This window comes from Ochotona princeps, chromosome X (assembly GCF_030435755.1).
Source record: "Ochotona princeps isolate mOchPri1 chromosome X, mOchPri1.hap1, whole genome shotgun sequence".
Taxonomy (NCBI): Eukaryota; Metazoa; Chordata; class Mammalia; order Lagomorpha; family Ochotonidae; genus Ochotona; species Ochotona princeps.
The window spans coordinates 8856072-8872571 of record NC_080865.1 but is presented as its reverse complement, the minus strand read 5'-3'; the positions used below and the strand labels follow the sequence as shown (position 1 = coordinate 8872571).

General features: G+C 51.8%; 2 protein-coding genes across 2 annotated transcripts; one reads left to right on the top strand and one right to left on the bottom strand.

The window, feature by feature from the left end:
- The first annotated feature begins 9399 nt into the window (after positions 1–9399).
- PCSK1N (proprotein convertase subtilisin/kexin type 1 inhibitor) lies at positions 9400–12801 on the top strand. Its single transcript, XM_004587920.3, has 3 exons — positions 9400–9588; positions 11603–12075; positions 12466–12801. Exons 1-3 carry the CDS (start codon positions 9472–9474, stop codon positions 12659–12661), a joined length of 786 nt encoding a protein of 261 aa, XP_004587977.1. The 5' UTR covers positions 9400–9471; the 3' UTR covers positions 12662–12801.
- A 1927-nt stretch (positions 12802–14728) lies between these two features.
- On the bottom strand, positions 14729–15430 carry ERAS (ES cell expressed Ras). The gene has a single exon (XM_004587921.2). It carries the CDS (start codon positions 15428–15430, stop codon positions 14729–14731), a length of 702 nt encoding a protein of 233 aa, XP_004587978.1.
- Positions 15431–16500: the final 1070 nt, after the last annotated feature.

Here is a 16500-nt window from a genome sequence, read left to right as displayed (position 1 = left end):
GCTGTTGTGGCCACTTGGGGTGCAAATCAGCAGGCAGAAGACCTTTCTGTGTTTCCTTCTCTCTGTAAATCTGTTTTTCCAATAAAAATAAATCTAAAAAAAAAAAAAGATAAGTGTGGAAAGCGGGGAATGCCAGGCCAGGACATGCCACCCTGGCCTGCAGACAGGGGTTCTGCAGATTGCCCAGGGAAAGGGGATGTATTGGAGTGGGAGTGACTAAGGGCATGTTTGACAGGGGAGGATTGGCTTCTGGGGGCTTCCATGAACCAGGCCATCGCACTCCCAGGTAGGAAAGAGAGCTGAGACAGAGTGGTTTGCAGGAGGGGAACTGGAGGGCCTGTCTGGGTCAGGCCAAGGCATCTGACCATGTAGGAGACCTGGTCTGGGCTAAATAGCATTGCCTGCCACCCATTAACACATGCAAAAGCAGGGGCAGATCGGGGGTGTGCCAGGCTGGGCTAGGCCACAATATCTACCCACAAGGGTTGGAGCAAGAGGTGGGACACACCAGGCTGGGCAGCACCCATCAGAACGTGAGAGAAATGAATCTGGGGACAGATTCTATAGGGAGCTTGTGGACTCCCCTCTGTGGGATTGCAGCACCTGCCAGTTTACATGGACAACTGGGGGTGGTGAAGTGCTGAGCCAGGATGAGCCACGGACCTCACCTGACAGGAATCCACATGACACTCATGGGATCTGGGGCTGAAAGAATGCAGGGCAGGGCCAGACTGCAGCACCTGCTGGCACATGTGAAGATCAGGATTGAAGGAACACCATGCCAAGCAGGCCCACAGCATATGCTGGCACAAAGGCGATCCAGGACTGGGAGCAGGCCTGGTGGAGGAACTTAGGAAACTTTCCTAGACCACAGCTCCCACTGGGTAGCACAAAATCAGTGCGTTTGGAGTTAGCTAGGCCAAGCAAGATGGCAGCATTAATGAGCATTTGTGTGAACTAGGTCTGGGGAGAGGCCAAGCCAGACCAGGCTGCAACACACACTGGCATGCAGGAGAGCCAGGACAAGGTGTGGACATGCCTGGCTGGGCTAGGCTAGGTTATGCTGTAACACCCACCAGCGAGAACTGAGACTGCAGGTGGACTATGCCAGGCTGGGCTGATGTACCCACCAGCACACACAAGTCCCAGGGCTGGAAAGGGGCCTAGTAGGGGAACTATGGAGACACCCCCCTGGGCCGCAGCTTCTACTGGCTAATCTGAGAGCTGGGGCTATGGGCAGACCATCACATGCATGTGCGCTGGGTCTAGGGGTAGATCAGCTTGGACTAGGCTCTGGCACCTGCTGGTGCTCACGAGAGCCATGAAATGGGTATGGGACAGGACGGTCTAGGCCATAGTGGGTCTCATGAGAGCCAGGCTGGGGTGGGGCAGGCAGGGTGGGAGCAGGCTAGGCTGGAGTAGGCTGTATCCATCAGTGAGAGCTGGAATGGGTGTGGACCAGTCAGGCTAGGATGCAGTACCTGCTGGTGAGTGCCAGGACTTTGGGACAGCCATGCCAGTCTGGGCATTAGACATGTGAGATGCATTGCTGGGAGTGGGCTTGGTAGGGAAACTTGGGGGAATTCCCCTGACAAACACAGCTCCCACTGGTGAATGCGAGAGCATGAGCTGTGAGCAAGCCAATTAACATACATGTGAGCTGGGTCTGGTGGCAGGCCAGGCAGGATCAGTCCACAGCATACACTGACATGAGTGAGAGCCAGGCCAGGGTGCAAGTTGGGCTGTGTTGGACCATAACAACCACCATTTCACATGAGGCTGGGAATGGGTCAGATTGGGCTAGGCTGCTACACCCTTGCGTGAAAGCTGGAACTAGAGGCAGGTTGGGCTGAGACAGGCTGTAGCATCTGTTGGTGATTGCCAAGATTGGGGGCAGACCATCTCAATTTGGGCCATAACACCTGCTGGATGCACAAGACCCAGAGCTAGGAGTGGGCCTGGTAGGGGAACTTCGGGAACTCTCTTGCTGGGCTGCTGCTTCAACTGGTGAGTGTGAGAGCTGGGACTGGAGGCGGGCTTGTCTGGGGTTGGGCTAAGCTGGGATAAACTGCTGCACCTACTAGTGTGCACCAGAACCAGAATGGGTGCTGGCCGGCTGAGCTAGGCCACAGCACCAGCCTGCATGTGCCAGAACTGGGTGTGAGTCATGTCAGGCTGGACAGCAGAATCCTCTCTCAGGCACAAAATCTGGGGCTGGTAACATGCCTGGCAGGGGAACTGTGGGCGCTGCCCAGCTGGGCTATATCTACTCCTGCTAAGCTGCCATTTGAGGAGTGAACCAGCAGATGGAAGGTCTTTTTCTGCCTCTCTTTCTCTCTGTAAATCTGTCTTTCCAATACAAATAAAATAATTCTAAAAAAAATTTTTTTAAAGCATCTACTGCCCACTTTAAAACTTGGCTAACTGCAACACCGGCTTCTGTAGACCAGGTTTGGTTGCTTGCTTGTTTCAGTTTCTTACTACCAAGCAGGATGCAGCTCTTGGTATAAACACTTACCCACTGTAAAGCTTCACATAATTAATAGTGTTACTGTTTTTCCTAATGGTGCCTGGCAGTTGGATTGCAGGTGGTCAACCTTCCCCATTATCCTCAATTTGCACTCAGCTACAGTTTCCCCTGACAGTCCAGAGCAAAACAGGAGTCTTTTACAACCCTTGGAAGAAAGAGTACTCAACTTTGAGAAGATAAGAATTCCTGATAGCACCGATGCTAGCTTAGTTAATTGGATAGTTTTTCATGACTTTATAAATAATGAATAAACCTTTTCTTAAGCCCCTAACTGTGCCCTGTAGGGATTGTTCCCCTCTTCCACTGTGGTGGTACAGGACAGTGAATAGACTGCTGAGCTTCGAAGGGGCTAACTGGCTCATTTTGGGGAGAATCGAGCAGCCTATAGCAGTGTTCAGGTAAGAACTTGCTGAGAACGTTTGTGATAAATTTCCACGGGAATACAGAGCTGCGTGCACAGGCTCAGGGTTAGGACAATGCAACTTCCCTCTAAATAAATGTGGTCTTTCTTTTTTAATTAAAAAAATTAATTTTATTGGCATGGCAGATCTACAGAGAAGGAGGGAGAGAGAGAGAGAGAGAGAGAGACAGAGAGAGATCGATCTTCCATCTGCTGCCAAATGGCCACAATGGCCGGAGCTGAGCTGATCAGAAGGCAAGAATTAGGAGCTTCTTCCTGATCTCACAAGGGTGCAAGGATATAAAGACTTGGGGCCATCTTTCACAGCTTTCCCAGGCCACAAGCAGGGAGCTGGATGGGAAGTAGAGTATCCAGCACATGAATTGGCACCCATATGGGATCCCTGCATTTGCAACGTGAAGATTTAGCCTCTAGGCTATCCTGCCAGGCCCTCAATTATCATCTTAAATCAAAGTAAACAAATTTTCTTATCCAGGTACAAAGGAATGCTTGAAGTATATGAAAACAAAACTTGATTAACATTTTAAAATATTTATTTATTTGAAAGAGTTACAGAGAGAGAGAGAGAGAGAGAGAGAGAGAGATCCTCCATCCACTGGTTTACTCCCCAAATGGCTACAGTAACCAAGAATGGTGCAGACCAAAGCCAAGAGCCAGGAATTTCATGTAAGTTTGGCACATAGGTGCAGGGGCCCAAGCAGTTGAGTCAATTTTCCACTGCTATCCCAACACATTAGCAGGGAGCTGGATCAGAAACAGAATACCTGGGACTTGAATCACTATTCTATAACATTGGTCCCAGCTGATTAGATTTTTAAAAATATTTGGAGCTGGTATTGTGAGTTAAGCCACTGTGTGCAATGTCAGCATCCCATATGGATATCTGCTCAAGCCCTGGCTACTCCATTTTGAGTCCATCTCTCTGTTAATGATGAGCCTGGGAAAGCAATGCAGGGTGGCCCAGGTCCTTGGGCCCTACACTCATGTGGGGGACTCAGAAGCTCCTCGACCCTGGTGTCAGCTTGCCCCAGTCCTGGCTATGGCAGTCATCTGAGCATGAGCTACTACATGAAGGATTTCCCTCTCTCTCTCCTTTCTGTAATTCAACCTTTCAGAAAAGTAAGTCTTTTTTTTTTTTAATCTATTTTTTGGAGGGGGGAAGTCAAACATACAGAGAGGAGGAGAGACAGAGAGGAGGATCTCCCATCCAATGGTTCAGTCTCCAAGCGGATGCATTGGCTGGAGCTGCGCTGATTCAAAGCCAGGAGCCTGGAGCCTCTTCTGGGTCTCCACACAGGTGCAGGATCCCAAGGCTTTGGGCCATCCTCCACTGCTTTCCCAGACCACAAACGGAGCTGGATGGGAAGCAGAGCCAGCGGGATTAGAACTGGCACCCATATGGGATACTGGCACATTCAAGGCGAGGACTTTAGCCGCTAGGCCACCGTGCCGGGGCTCCCAAAGAAATAAATCTTAAACAAAATACTTATTTATTTGAGAAGTAGAGAGACACAAAGAGAGTTTCCAAATTCCAGCAAAATTCCACCCAAAATTCCAGCAGTAGCCAGAGATGGACTAGGCCAGGTCAAACCCAGGAGCAGGAAACTCAATCCAGGTCTCCCACGTGGGTGTTAGGACCCCAATTACTAGAGCCATCATTGGTGTCTCCCAGAATCTGCATTAGCAGGATTTGGATTCAGGAGCTGCAATTGAGAATGGAACTCAGGCAACCTTGTATCTTATCACCAGGCCAAACACCCTCCCCTAGAAGTCATGTGTGTGTCATCATCATCAATTATCCTTTTGAGTTGTACTTTCGAAGTGCTTGTCAAGAAGTTCTTGCAGTTATAATTTGTGGATGATGCGAGGTAAGGCTCCTGCTTATTTTCCTCTAGTTTTCCTAACACAATCTATTTTTCTGCTCTCACGACACACTCTAATACTAGGGGAACATTAAAAAGTTTGTGGACAGTGGGGCGCCAGCATGGTACCCTAGTGGCTAAAGTCCTCACCTAGCACACCCGAGTTCCCATATGGGCACCAGTTCATATCCTGGCTGCTCCACTTCCCATCCAGCTCCCTGATGTGGACTGGGAAAGCAGTCGAGGACCACCGTTGGCTAAGACCCCAGCATGGCCTGTTCACTGGGCATGCGGCAAGAACAATGGTCTGCAACCCTGTCTCTCTTCTCTGCCCCTTTAACAAACTGTGCTAGGACTTCCTTTGTAAACAACTCTAGGAAGTCAAATGTTAAATTCATCCTGCTTTTCAACAGGTAACCAGTCTGCCCTGAGATACAGTTTCCTATGTTTCCTGCGCTTCCTGACCTTTAACTTCATTGGAGGATCCAGAGAGACAGACATATCTGTTAGTCAATTATATTCCATCTGGCTCTTGTGCACACTCATGGGTCCTGTGGCTTAGCTTAATCCAACCCACCCCCAGACCTGGTCCACAAGTATTCTGACAGGTGCTGCCACCTTGACCGGCCTAGTACACTCCCAACCCTGGTTCTCATCCTCAGCAGCAGAAGATACAACCCAATATGGGAGTGCCCACAGTTTCTCTACCAGGTATGTTCCCAGCCCTGAATCTTGTGCCTGCCAAGGGGTACTGTGGTTGGTCCAGCCTAACATGATTTGCATCCAGTCCCATCATTTGCCAGCTGGTGCTGTGGCCTAGCCTGGCTAGCCCACACCCATTCTGGCTCTCCCTCATGCCAGTAGATGCATGGGCCTAGCCCAGCCTGGCCCATCCCTAGACTCAGTCTACATGTTGGCCGCCCTGCCCAGACCTGCCCACCCCCAGTCTGCTCTCACACTCACCAGTGGAAGCAACAGTCCAAAATAGGGGTCTGGAGGTTCCCCTCACTGGTCCACTCCCATCTCCGGGTTTTGCATGTGCCAGCAGGTACTGCAGCGCAGTCTAACGTGGCATTTGCCAGCAGGTGCTGCAGCCTGGCTCATCCTCGTCCACTCCCAGCTCCAGTCCTCATGTGAACTTGCATGTATTGCAGTCCAACCCAGGCTGGCCTGCACCCCATCTATGCCTGCGTGTGTTGTGGACTGGCTCAGCCCAGCCCACTCCAGATCAGGTCCACACATATGCCCCCCAGACCTGGCTCTCGCACTCACCAGTGGAAGTTGCAGCTTAGCAGGACAGTTCCCCAAGTTTCCCTACCAGACCGATTCCCAGTACTGGTTCTTGCGTGTACTGGCGAGAACTTTGACCCAGCCTGGCATGGACCGCTTGCCGTCTCAGCTTTCATTGGTGTGTGTTGCAGCCTAACCTAGCCAGGGGCATCCCACACCCTGTGCTGGTTCTTGTGCATGCCAGCAGGTACTGCACCTGGCCCAGCATGGTCTGTCCCCATCACCACATCCAGTTCTTTAAAAAAAAAAAAAAAGATTTATTTATTGTTATTGCAAAGTCAGATATACAGAGAGGAGGAGAGACTGAAAGGAAGATCTTCTACCCGTTGTTTCACTCCACAAGTGACCGCAATGGCCAGAGCTGAGCCAATCCGAAGCCAGGAGCCAGGAGCTTCTTCCAAGTCTCCCACACATGTGTAGCCCAAAGCTTCGGGCCATCCTCAACTGCTTTCCCAGGCCATAATCAGGGAGCTGGATGGGAAGTGGGGCTGTCAGGATTAGAACCAGCACCCATATGGGATCCTGGTGCGTTCACAGCAAGAACTTTAGCCACTAGGCCACCGTGCCGGACCCACCATATCCAGTTCTTGCAGAAACCAGTGGGTGCTGTAGTCCCACAGAGGTAAGCCCACAAGTCCCCTATAGATTATGCTCCCAGATCTGGTTCTCTTGTTTTTGTGTGTGTGCTGTAGCCCAGCCTGATGTGGCCCGCTCCCTGCTCTGACACTCAAGGGTAGGTACTTCCACCTCACCCATCCAGGTATGCCCCAGCTTTCATGTGGACGGTGGTGATGTTACTTAGCCCAGCCCAGGTCTCCTACATGAATGCATGCCTTGTCCTTACCCAGACATGCCCTCTGGTTTCTCTCCTCTTAACTACTCTGTCTCGGCTCCATCATCCATCTGCAAGTGCAGGGGCCCAGTCAGTGGAAGACCCCAGAAGTCATTCCTTCCTTGTCAAACATGCTCTCAGCCACTTGCACTCCTACGCATCCCCAGCCCCCTTCCCCTGGCAATCTGCAGCCCTCTATGTTGGGGCCAGGGTGGCAAGCATGTGCCAGCCTGGTATTCCCCACTTTCCCTATGTATCTTTATATATATATATGAAGACAACCTAGGCAGTTGCCTCCAGCTGGGGAGTTGCTTGTTGTTTCAGGACTGAGGGCATAAACAAGAGGTCAGCTTCTAGTCCTTGCCACTTAAGATTCCCAACTGGGAACCAGCATAGCAGGCAGTGCTGCCTCTGGCACGTAGATCCCATGTGAGCACCAGTTCGAGTCCCAGCTGCTCGACTTCTGATCCAGTTCCATGCTAATGTGCCTGCCAAAGCAGCAGAAGATGAACTAGTAGGTACTTGGGTTATGCACTAGAAGACCTGGAAGAAGATCCTGGCTGCAGACTGGCCCAGCTTTGGCTGTTGTGGTCATTTGCGGGGGTGAACCAAAAGATGGAAGACCTCTCTTCGCTCTCTCTTTGTCTTTCAAATAAATATATCTTTAAAATAAACCCTTACTGTTGAACGAATTCAAAAATTTCATATTGTTAAAAAACATTCCCCAACTGACCACATGCTGCCTCAGAGTATGGGAATGAGAGTGCACTCACAAGATAATCACTTCAATCACATACATGTGTTCACATGCAGCCTAGCCCCTTGGGTTAGGCACACTCAGGACTGAACACCAGGAGGCAGCAGGTGGCATGAGAACCATTCTCGGGACATGCCCGTTACATACTGCTGGGTGTATAATCTCCAGGTCTGCAAGAGAGAATGCATGTAAGGCTGTGTATTGTAAAGTTATTTGATTTCTCAAAAAATTATTTATTTGAAAATAAGAGCGTCAGAGAGAGAGGGGGAGACAGGTCTTCAAGCTGCTAGTTCACTACCCAAATGACTGCAGTAGCCAGGTGTGGGCCAGGCTGAAGCCAGGAACCTAGAATTCAATCTGGGTTCCTGGCACCATCATCTTGTACCTTCCTGAGTACATTAGCAGGAAGGTGACTTGGAAGTGGAGCAACCAGGAATGTGACACTCTGACATGGGATGTTGGTGTTCGAAGAGGTGGCTCATGGGGCCAGTATTGTGGCACAGCAGGTTGAGCAGCCCCACACGATACCTGCATCCCCTGTTCAAGTCCCAGCTGCTCCACTTCCAATCCAGCTCCCTACTGATACATCTGGGAAGGTAGCAGAAGATGACCAAATCCTTGGAGACCCACTGGAGACCTGGATCAAGTTCCAGGCTCCTGGCTTCACCCCAGCCCAACACTAGCTGTTGTATCTATTTGTGGTGTGAGCCAGCAAATGGAAGATCTCTCTCTGCTTTTCTTTAACTCTGCCTTTCATACAAATAAATAAATATTTAAAAATAAAGAAAAAATTGGTAGCTCTGCCTGCTGTTCCACAACCCCAGCCCTTTGGTAAACTTATTTACAATGGTTGAAAGATGGAGGTGACATCAGTTGATTAGATCCACCCACAGTAACATAGATAAGGGTTTCTTTTCTTCATGTAAGATAAGCCAACTGTTTTGTTTATATTTTCAGTTTATTTGACAGACATAGAACTTACATTCGCTGGTTCACTGTTCAAATACCCAAGCCTGCTAGGCCAGGAGGCAGGAACTCCATCCGGGTCTCCCACATGGGTTACAGGGATCTGAGTCCTTTGCCCATCATCTGCTGCCTCCCAGAATGTGCATCAACCAGTCAGCCGAAGGTGGGGCCAGAAACCAGAGCCAGAGCTGGAGCCAAGGGACTCCAACTTGGATACAGGCATTCTAACATTTATTGAGCTCCAAATGTCATCCTAATTAACCCCTTTATAATGCCAGTGTGAGCTTGTGGTTAGTGGTCAACCTCTTAGATAGTTCACCTTAGAATGGAGAACTGTTCACGGTGACATCATCTGGATCTAATCCATCTCTCTAGTAAGAACCTTGCAATCGTAACTCTCTAACCAGTGAATAAAATCAAGTCCATCTCCTCCCACAAGAGGGAGAGATGGTGAGCCAGACCCCCTAATCCACTCCACTGAAGTCAATTTTCTCTACCCGCCTGCAAAGCCAGCAGCAATGTCTGTTGCTCCGGCAACTGCCCTCCGACTACCATGACAACCGCCAGTGCAGGCACAGGCTCTCCACCTTGCCCCTGGGCATCTCCATGGAGACTGGCCAGGTGGAGGGGCTGCTGGAGCTCCCAGGCTGCGCCTGCGTAGAATGAAGGGAGGGAATGAAGGGGGAGGGAGGATGGAGGGGGGCGGCTCCTGAGCCTGCGCAGCCTCAGAGTATCGCAGCCTTGCCTGCTAGCCCCAGCGCTGCGCACTTGCCCGCCAGTCCGCCCGTCCGGAGCCCGGCTCGCTGGGGCAGCATGGCAGGGTCGCCGCTGCTCCGCGGGCCGCGGGCCGGGGGCGTAGGCCTCTTGCTGCTGCTGCTGCTGCTGGGGCTTCTTCGGCCGCCCTGTGCTCTCTGCGCGAGGCCGGTCAAGGTGAGACCCCCCCCCCAAGTCTCGGCGGGGTAGCATGGGGTGGGGATAAGAGGCTGCGGGTCAGCAGGTTGTGGGCGAGGGTCAGGACTGTGTTCCCACCCGGAGCCAGCTCCGGGGACGTGCTGAGAGATCCTCAAGCATGACCCGAGCTCCAGCTACCAGTCTGCACTCTGGCAGGGTCGGAGCATCCTAGATGGAGCTTGGTCTTGCCCTGGGCACGGCCAGCAGCCACACCCTGCCACCACCCCCAACCCTTGTTGCATCTCCAGGCCAAGCCAGGCTTCTCCCGGAGAGGGGTCCGTGGCGTTGTCCATAGCACCAGGGAGTATTGAGGAAGGGTGTCTGCGCATAAGCGTGTTCGTGCGTGATGTGTCATGTCCTTGGAAGTGTGTCCTTTGATTTGACCGCTGCAGAGCATCCTCCAAAGGTGACATTGTGTGTGTGTGTGTGTGTATGTGTGTGTGTCGCACTTGGGGGAGGTGCTTATGTGTATGTGTGTATGACTTTTCTGCAGGCCCGATGGACTTTCTGACTGTCACCACGCCTATGTTTGTGACTGCTTCTGAGTGTTGGCATGGTCCATGGGCGTGTCTTTCTGTTTCAGTGCCTTTCTGTTTCTGTACCATCTCCTTTGGATTCAGGAGGGAGTGGTCTTTGCATCTTCGTGTGCACCTTCTCGTTGCTTCTGTGGGAATGCGTGCCCGCGAGTGGGTGCGTGGGCTCCCAAAGCCACCCTCTGTTTCTTTGTGGAGCTGTGTCATCGTGGGGGAGGGGAGCCATGATGTCTCCGCGTTGCCTAGTGTCGGAAAGGTGGCGCCGGGGTTCGCGTTCCAGGACCATGGACAGTGTAACTTCATGCGCCGCTGTTAACGCCCGTTGCAATTCCTTTAGTGTGTGGGATGTGCCTTGCAGATCGAATTTGTGACATAGTAAGGCCTCTCAGTCTGTTCGTGTGTGTGACAGTGTGGCTCCCTTGGGGGCAGAAGGGACACTTGGAGCAGCTAGCTGTCTGCATCAAGGATAGAAACTTTGACAAAATTTCCATATCATACCTATACATTAGTGCCTCTGACACACGTGAACTATGTGCAAAATCGTAATGAAAGGACTCCCCCATGCGTCTCCTGTTCATCTTAAGAAATAGAACATGACCAATTAAAGCCCCTGGAACCCCTCCCCACAGCACCCCCTTTCTTCATAACCATTATCCTATGTTTTCAGTCCCTTGGCCCTATACTTTTCTTTGTCCCATATCACCTATGCTTACACTGCTACAGAATCTATGGTTTTGTTGCTCTTGTTTTGGAGCACTATGGAAATGGAATGATACTGGGCATCTGGCTCCTGGTGGCCTTTAGGGGTCACTGGGAGGTCCTTGGGGTGTTTGGTAGTCTCAGGCAGTTCACAGTAGCTTTCTGGAACTTGCCTCCTCTTCCCCCCTACACCTTCAGCCTTACGTGGTGAGATTCATCCATATTGAAATGCCTGGCTATAATCCATTTCGTTTTACTGCTGCGTAAGATTCTATCTTCTCTCATGATTCATCTAACCATCCTTATTCTGTGAGAGCACATTGGATTGTTTCCAGAGTTAACCCCCCCCCCCATGGTATTACGCACAGCGCCGCCATAATCTGTGATTCATTGGGGTCCAAACGCTACTCTGGGGGTGTAGCATTCCAGGAGGGGGTGATGCCATCTTTTCAAACATTGCCAAATTGCCCTTCGGGATTATTTTTGCTAGCTGAAATGTCACCAGCCAAGTGATTGTTTTTTCACTCCAAAACCCGAGCTCCTGGAGGCCCAGACCTCTTCCGAAAGTCACTAGGGCTATAACAGTGTGTGGGGGTGAGTGGGTCCAGAGGTCTTAAGGATGTCTGGAGATATGTATGGCGATTTTGGGTGGCCTTCGAAGTGCCTGGCTGTTCAATGGAGTGGGGACATGATACCTTTGTTGGCTTGAAGAATGCCGACCTCATCTTTACCCTTCTCCCCCTCACTTCTTTTTCCCGCAGGAGCCCCGTGGCCTGAGCGCAGCGTCATCGTCCATGGCTGAAGCTGGAGCTGCCCGCCGCTTTCGGCGAGCAGTGCCCCGAGGAGAGGCTGCGGGTGCGGTGCAGGAGCTGGCGCGGGCGCTGGCGCATCTGCTGGAAGCAGAACGGCAGGAGCGGGCACGCGCCGAGGCACAGGAGGCCGAGGATCAGCAGGCGCGAGTCCTGGCTCAGCTCCTGCGCATCTGGGGCACTCCCCGCGCCTCTGACCCGACCCTCGGCCTGGACGACGACCCCGACGCTCCTGCAGCGCAGCTTGCCCGCGCCCTGCTCCGCGCTCGCCTGGACCCCGCAGCCCTCGCAGCGCAGCTTGTTCCCGCGCCTGTGCCCGCTGCGGCGCTCCGACCTCGACCCCCAGTCTACGATGATGGCACCACGGGCCCTGATGCCGAAGATGCTGGCGACGAGACGCCTGACGTGGATCCTGAGCTTCTGAGGTGACAGGACATGGGGTGGGCGCCTGCGTTTTGAGAGGACGAAGGACTGAGGCGACCAGGTTGTTATGGGTGTGTGTGTGTGTGTGTGTGTGTGTGTGTGTGTGTGTGGCCTCCTGCATCTGGTGCGTGTGCAGACCCCTAAGTCTTGAGGAGCAAGGGTCTTGGAGCCCTAAAAAGAAGCAAGGTCCTAGGTGCGGGTGTAGAGGTAAAGATGCAAGGCTAAGAGGACCGCAGGGGAAGTGAACTTCCAGTGCTTGGGGAGGGAGACCCTGTACTCAGTTTCTGGTCGCCCAGGTGGCCAGGGTGGGGTGAGGCTGAACACACTGCAGGTCCCAGGCAATCTAGGGTGTGTGAATACACACCTTCACTGCTCTGCACTCCACCCTGCAGGTACTTGCTGGGACGGATCCTCTCTGGAAACGCTGACTCTGAGGCTGGGCCGGCCCCTAGGCGGCTCCGAAGGGCTGCTGACCAGGATGTGAGCCCCGAGGTGCCCCCTGAGGGTGTGCTAGGGGCACTGCTGCGGGTGAAACGGTTGGAGACTCCCGCATCGCAGGCGCCAGCACGACGCCTCCTGCCGCCCTGAGGGCACTCATCCCTCCCAGCTGCACCCAGACAACTCCCCTCCGGCACGGTTATCCTGGCCAGCCCAACCGCTATGGCTGCCCTCCTATCCCGCAGATCTCCCCACCCCATAACCCCCTAATAAACATGATCTGAAGCAGCTCTATGCTTGTCTGTGTGGTCTGATGGGATAGGCACAGAGCGCCCCTCCCCCTCGGGTTCCACACTGCCGGAGAGCTGTCCCTGTCCCTGCTATGCCTTCATTCACATAAACACTGGCAGTGCCCACCTGGAGTCTGTGCCCATTTCCTCTTGTAAGTATCCCTCCAACATGGGGGAGGGGTGCTGGAAGCTTTGAGGCTACTTCCAGGGCTTGCACCACCACTACCGTGGCCCAGTCTGGCCTGTGGGGCCCAAGGGGGTAGTGGAGAGGTGGTTGCTTAGGATACTTGGGGAGTAGAGTTAAGTTTGTGCTGGCTGGAATGTCCATGGCCATATGCACATAGGGGCACCTCTTGATGTGGGTTGGTGTGGGAAAGTGAGGGGGAAAAGGACATGAGCTGCAGGGGCTCTCAGGCCAGCTGACACAGAACCCAAAGAATTAAGAGACTTAACTGGCACCGAGATCATTATGAAAGGTTTGCAGAGCTTGTGGGTAAATTACCACTTAGGATCCCCACAGCCCAGGTGAGAGTACCACCTTGCGCCCAAGCCATCTCCACTTAACTGGATCCAGTTTCCTGTTAATGCACCTGGAAAAGCAGCAGATGATGATCCAAGTACTTTGGTCCCTGCCATCCATGTGAGACCTGGAAGGGGTTCCAGGGTTCTGCCTTCAGCCTGCCCCAGCCCTAGCATTTTAAGAAGTGAATCAGGGTCCAGCATGGTGGCCTAGTGGCTAAAGTCCTCGCCTTGAATGCGCCTGGATCCCATATGGACGCCGGTTCTAATCTCGGCAGCTCCATTTCCCATCCAGCTCCCTGCTTGTGGCCTGGGAAAGCAATTGAGGATGGCCCAAAGCCTTGGGACCCTGCACCCACGTGGGAAACCTGGAGGAAGTTCCTGGTTCCTGATTTCGGATCGGTGCAGCACCGGCCGTTGCGGCTCACTTGGGGAGTGAATCATCGGACGGAAGATCTTCCTCTCTGTCTCTCCTCCTCTCTGTATATCTGACTTTGTAATAAAAATAAATCTTTTAAAAAAGTGAATCAACAGATGGGATCTCCCTCTCTCTTGTTTTCTGCCACTGTACCTTTACAATAAATACATTTGTCAAGATAGGAGAATAGGATTTACTTTGCATTTGGTTTGTTAGTTTGACCTACACTATTTAGATGTTTGCATATTTAGATACATAGTTTAGAGGCCTATTTATACTTTTGCCACAGGCCCTGAAGATCTGGGGAGTTGCCTTGGCTCTAGTTGGTTTCTGGGCATCTTCTACCTCCTGTTTTTCTCCCTAAATGGCCAAAAGTTCCAGGCGAAAGTCAGGAGCTTCTTCTGGGTCTCCTGTATGGGCAGCAGGGGCCTAAACAGGTAGCCTATCCTTTGCTGCTGTTCCCAGGTACATCAGCAGGGAGTTGAAATGGAAGTGGAGCAGCCAGGACTTGAACCTGTGTTCTGATATGTGTTGCTGGAATCCCAAGTGGCAGATTAACTCACTGCACAACAATGCTGGCTCCAGGAAGAGTGTTGTTGTTGTTCTAAGTGTCTTGTGTCTGTATCTCTTGTTACCCAAAGCAGGGACTGCCACACAATGGACTCGCCCAGTTTTCTGAATGATAGGATTATCATCATTTACATAACATCCTACCCAGTGTCACTTCCACCCACACCACACTTGGTAGCTTTGAAACCTGAGAACACCGTTTATTTAATTTTGCACAAAAAGCTGTGGAGTCCACATGACACAAGTAACAGCAGACACCTCCGTGTTACCAAAAAAAGTGCCTCACTAAATGAAAACAAGAGAGGTATCCATCTAGTCCCATATACATTCAAGTAGGATCCACAAAGTGAGTTTCCCATGGAGGAGTGCGGCAGGGCGGGGCTGAGCTGGGGGGATGTCCACTCTGCTTGACCAAGACGTTCAGGCCACAGAACAGCCGCAGTGGCACCTGGCCTTCAGGTGTCGGGTCCTCCGCCCACCTGATCCTGCCCTGGCCTCCTCTACTCTGATCTCTCGGACCCTCTGGATCTCACGGATGAGCAAGGTAAAGGCCTCTTCCACACCTTGCCGTGTCTTGGCTGAGGTCTCCACGAAGGGGGCCCCCCAGCTCTCAGCAAGGGCTGTGGCAGCTGCGTGTGCATCTCCGACTGTAGTCACAAGGTCGCATTTGTTGCCCACAAGAACGACAGGTTGCGTGTGGTGAGGGTCCCAGCTGGCACGCATCTGCTGCAGCTGGACCAGAGAGGAGGGGTCATCGAGAGCGAAGACTCCCAGGACACCATCACCATTAGCCACACACTGGTCACGCAGGGCCCTGTGGGTGGCCTGCCCTGCTGTGTCCAGTACATTCAGAATGCATCCCTCGTGGTCCAGCGCCATCTCCTTCCAGTAGGAGTCCTGGATGGTGGGGTCGTGGTCTTCCACAAAGCACTGATGGTTTAGCTGGATTGCCAGCGCACTTTTGCCCACGCCAGTTGCACCCACCACCACGGCCTTGTACTCAGGCAGCTTCTTGCCAACACCCCTGTAGCGTGCCTGACGCCGGTAGCCTTCCTCCTGGGAACTAAGGCTCCAGGTACCCAAGCCCAGGTCAAATGAGCTAGATTTTGTTGGCAGGGCCATGACCCCAGCAGGCAGTTAGTTCAGGGGAGACACGTGGACAGCAGGTCCTGCAAGTAGGAAGAGAAGAAAGACAAGGGGAAGGATAGGTTAGGGGAGACCAGCTGGGGCAAGAGGCCAGCTGGATGCCATTGAATTGACAGTAAGTGCCTAACATGTGCTGATCAATTCCTGATAGTTGGTTTCTTCTATGATAAAATCCGAGGGCAAGATTTTTCAAAAAGCTTTATTTCTTGAAAAAGATATATTTACTTGAAAGGCAGAATCACACACATACACATGAGAAAGGAAGACACCTGGGTTGGGTCAGGCAAAAAGCCAGGAGCTAGCAATTCTACCAGGGTCTCTCTCACTTGGGTGGTCGGGACCCAAGTATTTGGCTCCCAGTTTCATTAACAGGCAGCTGGATCAGAAATGAAGCATCTGGGATCCGAATCCAAGCTCTGATAGATTGGATGTAGGCATCCCAAGAGGCAGCTTAACTAGCTGTGCCACAACACTGGCTCCCAAAACAGCTTTACAGAGATGGAGTTTATATCCCATGGTGTTTACCCAGTTAAACTATACATTCAGTGAGCTGTGACACTGAGTTGGGCAACTATCAGCATAAGGCAATTTGCGAATGTTTTCATCACTCCAAAATAAGTCCTGTGCTGGTTAGCAGTCTCCACTGCAGAGGGAGGGAGGGATTTTGTTTTGATCACCATTGAGCCATAATCTGGCTCAACACCTCCCTAAACAGTCCCACTCCACCCACAGATTTATGTTGTAAAAGGCAGAGATAGAAAACCAAATAGATAAATAAATCACATAGTCTGTTAGCGACCCTCATTAGAAATTAGTCTTTATTAATTGTTCAATTGATACTATTCATATTATTAATTATTCAATATATATATTTGTTTTGAAAGGCTACTGTGTAGAAAAGACATCAAAGTAGACAAAAATAGACAACAAACTCTCGCCCTGGTCAAAGTTAACATTTCACGTTGCTGTTGATAATTCTATGTAGCTGTCTGGAGACAGACAACAAACATGAGAAATAAGTAAAATGCTTTTCAGGCAAATGTGCT